General features: G+C 37.3%; 1 protein-coding gene and 1 pseudogene across 1 annotated transcript in view; both read left to right on the top strand.

The window, feature by feature from the left end:
* The first annotated feature begins 530 nt into the window (after positions 1–530).
* On the top strand, positions 531–3,482 carry LOC107698425 (selenoprotein K-like; annotated as a pseudogene).
* Positions 3,483–4,891: 1,409 nt separating this feature from the next.
* Positions 4,892–10,159, top strand: part of LOC107698423 (actin-related protein 8-like) — a 29,621-nt gene continuing 24,353 nt past the window's right edge. The window contains exons 1-6 of the mRNA XM_016499425.1: positions 4,892–5,099; positions 5,703–5,873; positions 6,013–6,123; positions 6,201–6,305; positions 7,812–7,985; positions 8,094–8,229. Coding sequence (XP_016354911.1) covers positions 4,992–5,099; positions 5,703–5,873; positions 6,013–6,123; positions 6,201–6,305; positions 7,812–7,985; positions 8,094–8,229 — 805 coding nt within the window. The 5' untranslated portion in view covers positions 4,892–4,991. The remainder of the gene's footprint in view (positions 5,100–5,702; positions 5,874–6,012; positions 6,124–6,200; positions 6,306–7,811; positions 7,986–8,093; positions 8,230–10,159) is intronic.

The following is a 10,159-nucleotide window of genomic DNA, read 5'->3' on the forward strand; positions in this document are numbered from 1 at the left end:
TGGAGAGTATCCGCTGGACGTAAACAGCGTATGCTGTTCTGTGTCAGCTGCGTCACGCCGGATCTGTTTCCTACGTTGTTGTGGTTTGATCTGAACGAAAACAGCGTATCCGTGTGACGCAGCTGACACAGAACAGCATACGCTGTTTACGTCCAGCGGATATTCTCCAAAATGGCACCAGGGTGATGCTGAGGAGGAGACGAATTGTTGAATAAAGTTTTTTTTTTTTTCTTTTGTGCACAAAACGTATTCTCGTAACTTCGTATAATTGCGGTTGAACCCCTGATGTCACATGGATTATTTTACAGATCTCCTTGCTATGTTTCTGGACTTGGGAACATTTCAGTTGTGTTGCTGTCTATGCAGGGTAAGACACTCTCAGATTCCATCAAAAATATCTTAATTTGTGTTCTGAAGATGAACGCAGGTCTTACGGGTCTGAAACAACATGAGGGTGAGGAATTAATGACAGAATTTTCATTTTTGGGTGAACTATCCCTTTAAGCAAAGCAAACGTCACGACCGAACACTGACGCCATTGCGCAGTACCGGAAGAGAAACCTATAGTTCCGGTTAAACAGCAGTGACGATGGTTTATGTATCAAATGGTGAGTGCTGAAAACAACCCTTGTTTTGTTAAGAATAGTAATGTTATTTTTGCTGACGAAACTGTACCTTTCTTATTATATAGTACATTGTCATACGCGACTAACGTTACATATGTAATTTAGCGTTATTTTCTTACGCCAGCCAAGAGCTAATATATTACTGTTTGGTTTTTTTTCTGTCACTCTGCTGCCTAACATACATTTTTGATATGATGCCTTGTGTTTGTGTGAATTATCAATACGACCCGGTCTGACCAACATTTGGTTTTGTTAATGTTACAATGATAATATCCAGGTTGGGATGTTATGAAGGCTATTATGGTGAATATTAATTAAATGAAGCTGACGTTCTTGTAATCTTTCTGGGTCGTCAGTTTACATATTCATCAGTCAGTTTGTTCATCCGTTTGCTGACCTGTATCTAAAATACAACCTCTGCATTTACGAAAGTCGTGTATTAAATATTCATAATAACGCTTTCGACATAGTAGGATTCGTAAATCTGCAGCCTTGCGCTGTAGTGGCCATACCAAGCTACACATTGTTCGTACATAATAAGTTATATATTTAGTTTGGAGCTCGTTTTGTGTGATATTTTTCTCATGTTTTCATCTCTGTGTTCAGGTCAGGTTCTGGACAGCAGGACCCGGTGGAGCTTGTCTTTCCTGAGCGATCTCTTCTGGGGTGCCGTCGAGTTTATTGGCTTGTTGTAAGTTCATGTTATTTGCATGTACGTTTTCTCTGGCCAGCTGGGACAGTAGTTTCAGCTTTTACTTGCCTTGCAAACACTGACTCTTTCTGCAGGCTAGTGAAGATACTGATACTGAACTTATATGGATTTATAACAATACAGAATTTATATATATTTAAAAAAAAAAATAGAATCAATTAGTATAAGATGAATGTGTTCACAACAAAAGACGAGTAGTCAACCCTGTTGTAATTTTTTCTTTGTTTTCATTTTGAAGTCATGAAAACTGTATACACAAGATGTTGCATTCACTCAAGACCTACACATATTGAAAGGTGAAGAGTCATCAGTGTGTGATTTTCTGCAAAATAACCTTGACAATAAAGCATTTTACTGGACTATCATGCTTTAATGTTACTAGGAAAACATTGTATTCAGAAATAAGGGTGAACAAGGAACTGATAAGGATATTAAGAAGGGTTTTACTGTGAAAATTGTGTAATTTGTGTCAAATATTAAACTGAAAGGTTTTATATAGTTTATTTGTATAATGTATTATTACAGTATTATTTTTGCTGTAAATATAGCCATTAATGTTGATATGTCATTAAACGGAATAGTTTGCCTAAATTGAAAATTTGCTGAAAATTTACTTACACTCAGTCCATCCGAGATATAGCTGAGTTTGGGCAAATTTTTAGCAGATAATTTTTGAGTGAACTAATGCTTTAACAAACGAATATTTGCAAGTTACATCATTACGACGGTAGGTGGCGATGAAATATTGCGAACAAATGCAATCCTACACGTCATTGCTGAAATATGTGACCCTGAGCCAGTCATAAGGGTCAATTTTTCTAAATTGAGATTTATACACCATCTGAAAGCTGTGTATACACCAGTGATGTATGATTTGTTAGGATAGGACAATATTTGGTCGAGATACAACTATTTGAAAATCTGGAATCTGAGGGTGCAAAAAAATCTAAATATTGAGAAAATCGCCTTTAAAGTTGTCCAAATGAAGTTCTTAGCAATGCATATTACTAATCAAAAAATAAGTTTTGATATATTTACGTTAGGAAATTTACAAAATATCTTCATGGAACATGATCTTTACTTAATATCCTAATGATTTTTGGCATAAAAGAAAAATCGATAATTTTGACCCATACAATGTATTTTTGGCTATTGCTACAAATATACCCCAGCGACTTAAGACTGCTTTTGTGCTCCAGGGTCACATATCTTACAGAAAACCAATCATATAAGTTTGCAAGGCCTTAAAGTATGGATCTACAAGCAGTGATCATTGTGTCAACTGGCCAGACTCTCTCTCTCACTGATTTGAGGAATCGTTCATTTCCGGAGCAGAAATGCCGCAAGACAACACACACACTCTTAACTTTAACACTTAATGTTAGAGGTCTGATCAGTCTGATAGTACTAGTGATGATCGACCTGGCCGAGCTAACGATCTGTATGTCTCCACAGCTTCCAGTCTCTTGTTCAGCCAGATCTGTCTAAAGATAGACAGAGCAGTGCATCGTCTCGCTTCAGCGATGGCAGAGGGTACGTCTCTACCCTTCATCAGCAGAACCACTGTGTTTGTAGTCATGACGTGATCAGGTTCTGTGTGTTTACACTGTGATGTTCTTGCAGTCCTCCTGGATTCCCTGGGCGCAGACGGATGGGCAGAATAAACCACGGTGCGGGTCCCACCCCTCCTCCTATGGGCGGAGGAGGATGAGGAAGGTTAGTACGAGTGAAGAACCTGAAGAGCAACCTGACACAAACTTACTGAGAGGAGGTCATCAAGAATAACCATATGTTTGTCTTTTGCAGGTAAACGCCTGCACAGCGATGCAGGTGCACAGGGGTGTGACATGCTGGTTTTAGCTGCATACTGCTCAGATAGGGCTCCGTTGCAGACGATCACTCAGTACATCACGCTCCTCTTCCTACGGCTGCCGCTGCTGTCACGCAGTTTCTTGACGTTACTCTGGGAATTCCTTGTCTGAGGGGCCAGAGGGACTGATCATGGCAGCCAACACACACACACACACACACACGTTACATAACTTCTCTCTCACACTTTTTTTTAGTAATGTCCTCCGAAAGATATGTTGTAGTGGATGTTGTATGTACACTTTGCATCAATAAAGTAAGTTATAATGATGATCCTTTGTGTTCTGTCGAGACTTGTGGCTTTTATTACTTGAATCAGGGTTTCTACAGTGATTTTTGTATTGCTGTTTGTGAGTGCAGTCTGTTTAAATGAGCTTTTAAAGATTTGTAGTCAGGAATAACATTAATTACAGACAACACAGTCAATTCTCTCGGTACTCTTCAAGTTACTAAATAATACTAAATGGTAAATAATTTAATGAATATTATTTTGTTCACTGGATGAACAAAAACACTGAGAGACCTGACCTTTACTAAAACAGGAACTTAAATGATGCTGCATTCTAAATGCATAGACATCATTATTATGGAGTTGGTCCTCTCTTTGCCGCTACAGTATAACAGCTTCTGGAAAGGCTTTCACACGTTTTGGAGCATTCCTGTGGGAATTTTTGCCCATTCATTTGTGAGGTCAGAAAGACCCTTTCCATCCTTCACATGGCAAGTTTTCTCTTTTGCCAGAATGAGAATAGGATAGACTCGGAATACATGGATTGGGCTGTAAGTGGATAAATTAGAGTTGAAGATTGGTCGACGCATTTCAAATGGAAGTTCTGTTTTTACTACTGACTTAATGGCAGTTCTATGGGCTTTATGCTGTATTGAGGAAGCTAAACCTAAATAAGTTATTATCTGTTCTGATTCTGCAGCTGCTTTGGAAACATTTAAGAGTAGGAAAATCTAAAGCTCGTCCTGACATTGTAAATGATGTCTTAGGTGTAGTGATATTAATATGTGTTGGGTTCCTTGGCGTGCTGGGGTGAGAGGGAATGAACAGGTGGATCACATTGCAAAGGAGAGCTTAAAAAGAGAAGTAGATATCCATATATCAACGGAGAGAGTGGAATTGAGGGAAACAAAGAGGTATTAATAAAAGAATGGCAGAATGCACTACTTTTCTATACAACCTGAAGTGAGGAATAGATAGTTATATACTTCTCTGTCTGAGTAGGGATTGAGTTAAACTGTGTAGACTGAGGTTGGGGCACTGTGGGTTAAATCATTTTTTATGTATGGTAGGGAAACATGTCTGGATTGTGGGAATGTGGGAGTCCTGAGACAGTAGGACATGTTTTCCTAAAATGTAGAAAGTACAGGGCTGAAAGAAAATGACTTTATGTTAAACTGACAGAATTAGAGGAGTTAGAGCATTTTCTATTTTATCTTTGCTTGGATACAGTGACAAACATCAACTGATGTCTGAAGCAGTTCTTCCGTTCTTGCACGATACAGGACTGTATATAAGAATTGAATTCAAATATTGACCTGTGGAGGGCAGTAATACGCCTAGAAGTGTCTACACTGCCACATGACGCGTCCAGTAGGTGGCGGGAAGAGACCGACGAAGCCGGTTCCTCTCCAGCCCAGCAGGTGGCGACAATGTACCGAAAGCTGGTCTGCCAACCGCCCCTAGACTGAGAGAAGTAGTTTGTTTAAACAGTCTCATGCATCAAGCAGTGTGTGGATAAATGTACTCTTAATTCATTTAGTTCATCAGCATCATCATGACACAAACAGACAGAGACGCGGAGAACGGAAGAGACAGAGAGAAAGAGCAGCGCGGAGTGAAGAGACCCGTGGTGCCCGCTGCTGTACCAGAGCCGTTACAGGAGGTGACAATTACATTATCCATCATCACATCATAAACAGTAGGGAGGAAGACAAAAATCAAGAAAAAGAAACTAAAAACATACTATGATTCCAACACTTTCGGTGCGTGCACCCCTTATAATAACAGCCAGGCTCGGTACTTGCAAGAAGTGACTATATCAAAATAGTTGTTATTGTTCTTTATTTATTATATTATGATAATAAAAATAGTAAGCATTTATTTTGATATTAGAAAGAATTGATTATATTTCCAAACAGTGATTTCATTCTTTCTGTTTTTCATGTCTGTTTAATAATGGTCAACATTTTGCGTCTCCCACTTATGAAAACACGTTTTTGTTTGCTTCTCATAATCTGAAGTGTGTTTAAAAATGTAAATAATACTGTAAATACTGTTTACTGTAAAATTCTGAAATGGCAAGAGCAAGAGACTGACTTCTGTGTAAATGAGTCTTACTACTGGAAAGTGTCTCAGATTATCCCAATCCACTTTACTTAATAGTTGTGGACTCTTATTAGTCAAATAAAAAATTGGGATAGTCGGAAGCACCTCATAATTCAATGAAACAGAATGAATTCAATGAAACGTTGATTGTGACTTTCAGCAAATTCAAGCCAACTTCATTGTCGTGATTCATCCCGGATCCAAATCTCTGCGGATGGGCCGGGCTACAGCCACCCTCCCCATAAGCGTTCCTCAGGTCATCGCCCGCAGACACAAACAGCCCGGTCAGCGCCGCTACGAGGACCAGTGCCTCTTACGAGAAGGACTGAATGCAAGTAACTTCACTGCCTCTCCATAATCTGATACTAAACATTATGATGTTGAGAGTTAACAATAATGCAGCTAATGAAATACATCAGTGGTTGATTGAATTTTATATTTTTATCACCCGTTGTTCACTGATGCTGTAGGCAGCAGACAGTAATGAACAGAGACAAAATGGGCTAAAAATGGTCGACCAGGTGATCTGGTCCAAGAAAATGTCCAACGGTGTGAGAAGAACCCCAGTGTCTGCAGAGCAGGTGCGTCATACTGGAGGTGAATCAGTATTGAGAGGTCTTACTGTGAACGCTTGTGACTTCTGAGTGTGTGTTTACAGGCCAGATTATACAACAGACAAATACGTGCTGCTGTGCTAGACCCAAACTCTAAAGTGAAGTGGACAAATACATCACATCAGCCTGAATATCTGGTAGGAGAAGAGGTGAGACAAGAACCTGGTCATCAGAGTCATAAACGCCCTGAAAATAATCAGAACTCTTGCTTTCTCAAATGTGACAACTTCTTACAAGTGTTGGAACAACTTTTTACTGTTTTTCCTTCAAACTATCCCTTTAACCCTGAACGGGGGTTTGTGACTTGATGAAAGGCTAATAATTAATTAAATCATACAACTGTAAAATGAAAACGCATAAGCACCCTTAAAACTACTTAAATTGGCATTATTATGTTTTTTGTCTGGATGTTTCAGAAGCAGCAATATGAGATGTTTTCTTGAAATGTTGATCATATTACAGTTAAATAAAGGAATAATTAAAATAATATATGACAAATAATCGCAATATAATTTTTGACCAAATTGTGCCTTTACTTTAAAATAAAACACTTACTTAAATATTGCTACTATTCTTCAGATTGTCATTGCTGTTTATTTTCATTGCTGTTATTATCATTGCTGTTCTATTGCTGTTTTTGTGTTTTGTGTTCACCGTATGTTGTATGTTTTGCACTCATACACTCAAAACGCTTACAAATCAAAAAAAAAAAAAAAAGATTTGTGCAATTAATGAAATGCAGTTACTGCTGCCTATAGAAAAACTAAAATTAGAAAAATTATTTTTTGTTGAATGCTGTGTGTATTATCTAAAAATCACTTTTATTCTTTTTTTAAATAGCCGTACACGTGCCATAATTTTATTGAAAAGTAAAAGATCATAATTTCAGAGGTAAAATTCGAAAGGTCAAAAATAGAAATTCAGAAAAATGAAAATGTACTCACCCTCGTGTTGTTTTACATGCGCATAAGATCTTTGATACACATATGTGACCCTGGAGCACAAAAGCAGTCTTAAGTCGCTGGGGTATATTTGCAGCAATAGCCAAAAATACATTGTATGGGTCAAAATTATCCATTTTTCTTTTATGCCAAAAATCATTAGGATATGAAGTAAAGATCATGTTCCATGAAGATATTTTGTAAATTTCCTAACGTAAATATATAAAAACTTAATTTTTGATTAGTAATATGCATTGCAAATAACTTAATTTGGACAACTTTAAAGATGATTTTCTCAATATTTAGATTTGCACCCTCAGATTCCAGATTTTCAAATAGTTGTATCTCGGCCAAATATTGTCCTATCCTTATCTATTCAGCTTTCAGATGATGTATAAATCTCAATTTTGAAAAATTGACACTTAAGACTGGTTTTGTGGTCCAGGGTCACATATGAGGATGTTTTTAATGACAGCTGAGAGATTTCGGTCCCTCCATTATTAGTTCACTCAGCCAAAACTATCAAGCTTAGGTTCATAAAGAGATTATAAAATAAATCCATATGCATCGAGCTGCTCAATCCAATTGTTCTGAAGCGACACAGTCGCAGATTGAAATCATATGTAAACACTGATCAATGCACACAGAGCACATCACATCAGCTGTGCCTGCTGGACATACGATAACAGTCCTCTCTCCGTCTCTGGTGATCAGGCGTTGTATGTGAACCCTGCAGACTGCTACAGCATCCACTGGCCCGTCTGCAGGGGACACCTGAACATCCACAGCGGGCCGGGCGGCTCTCTCACCGCTGCGCTGGCGGACCTGGAGACCATCTGGTCTCACGCTCTACAGAAACTCCTAGAAATCCCGCTGAAGGATCTGAAGGTACATGAAGAACATGCTGCTTCTGTGGCTTCAGCTCACTGAGCTGGCTTCATTTCACCGGCACGTGGAATTGAATGATTTGACGGCTTTGTTTTGAATTTTTTTTAGTATTACAGATGCATCCTTCTGATCCCAGACATCTGTAACAGGCAGCACGTGAAGGAAGTTGTCAATATGCTGCTGGTTAAAATGGGCTTCTCAGGTGTGTCACTAAAACCATCTGCACCTGCTGATCCCATCACAAGTGAGACGGTGTCATGTACACCTCATATTCCTGACAGTTTGTGGTTTACCATGTAATACTGTGTTGCGTTCAGAAATCATTATATTGCATGAATGTAAGGGAAACAGGCAAATTTAGCTCAAAGGGAACTGTTTATGATTTTATAGCGAATTTGGACAGAATCACCATTTTACGGCTGTATACTTCTCTTTTCAATATAGATAAGACTTTATTGGACAAATCTAAGTCATAAACTAATCTAACACATAAACACACATATTCACACAAGTTGCAGAAAGAGAGAAAGTGAGGATCGAAGGAGTTTAGGAGAGTGAAAATGTGAAATCCCAAGTTATAGCAATATGTGCAATTTCTTAGACCTGAACATCCATCCATCATTTGTGACCCTGGACCACAAAACTAGTCATAAAGGTCAATTTCTAGAAATTGAGATTTATGCATCATCTGAAAGCTGAATAAATAAGCTTTCCATTGTTGTATGGTTTGTTAGGATTCAGTGTTGCCAACTTAGCAATTTTGTTGCTAAATTTAGCAACTTTTCAGACTACCCTAGCAACTTTTCCTTCCAAAAGCACCTAGCAACAAATTTAGCTATTTTTTTAATTTATTTGGCAAATTTTAGCAACTTTTGATAAGTGACTTAAACGATAAAAAGGCACAATTTACCATTTAAATTACACAAAAAGAGGACACGAAAGATGCCAAGCAGTACACACATCACAGGAATTAAGTTAGCTGCTATTTGCAATTGTTTAATTTAATATAATAATTTAATAATTGAATACTGTTATTGTTCATTTATGAGACACTTTGCTAGTAGCTTGTAACTGCGTTTGTTGATGAGTTAGTTACTAACTCATCAACAATCGCAGGTTGTTTTTCCATTTTTTCGCCACCTTTTCCATTTTTCTACATATTTTTCTCAATTTACCATTTAAATTACACAAAAAGAGGACACGAAAGATGCCAAGCAGTACACACATCACAGGAATTAAGTTAGCTGCTATTTGCAATTGTTTAATTTAATATAATAATTTAATAATTGAATACTGTTATTGTTCATTTATGAGACACTTTGCTAGTAGCTTGTAACTGCGTTTGTTGATGAGTTAGTTACTAACTCATCAACAATCGCAGGTTGTTTTTCCATTTTTTCCCCACCTTTTCCATTTTTCTACATATTTTTCTACAGTGTACTAACTGTTAGTGCACTGTAAGAAAAATATGTAGAAAAATGGAAAAGGTGCTAGTAATTTTCCAGGACATTATCCGTTATCCGTTGTAACCCTGTAACCCAAAAACACAAAATACAATGTGTAATTACAAATTCAGGTAAAAAAAAAAAAAACCTGTGGAAAAATCAATACAGAAAAATCCTTCATATTAACATAGTAGATTGTGCACAATTTTTTACAGACTTTTCTTAGAGTGTAGCATACTAACTAACTAACTACTAATACACTGCTTAAAAGTGTAATTGTTCAGAATGTGTAGTTTTACTTGTTTACTAGCTAATAAAAAAAATACTACTTAAATTGTAATCGTTCAAAAATGTGTACATATTCAATGTATTTAAAAATAGTTATTTATATTTTAATATTATGCATTTATATTGTTACGAACAAATCTAAATTAACATATATAAAATATATATGTTTTTGCTAAGATTTGACAATTTTGCGTCGTGATTACTTAAAGGGGTCATATGATGTGCTAAAAAGAACAGTATTTTGTGTATTTGGTGTAATTAAATGTGTTTATGCGGTTTAAGGTTTAAAAAAACATTATTTTCCACATACTGTACATTGTTTCTCCTCTATGCCCCGCCTTTCTGAAACGCGTCGATTTTTACAAAGCTCATCGGTCTGAAAAGCGAGGTGTGCTCTGATTGGCCAGCTATCCAGTGCGTTGTGATTGGCCGAATACCTCA

The sequence above is a fragment of the Sinocyclocheilus anshuiensis genome, unplaced genomic scaffold (genome assembly GCF_001515605.1).
Source record: "Sinocyclocheilus anshuiensis isolate Anshui unplaced genomic scaffold, SAMN03320099.WGS_v1.1 scaffold1662, whole genome shotgun sequence".
Classification (NCBI taxonomy): Eukaryota; Metazoa; Chordata; class Actinopteri; order Cypriniformes; family Cyprinidae; genus Sinocyclocheilus; species Sinocyclocheilus anshuiensis.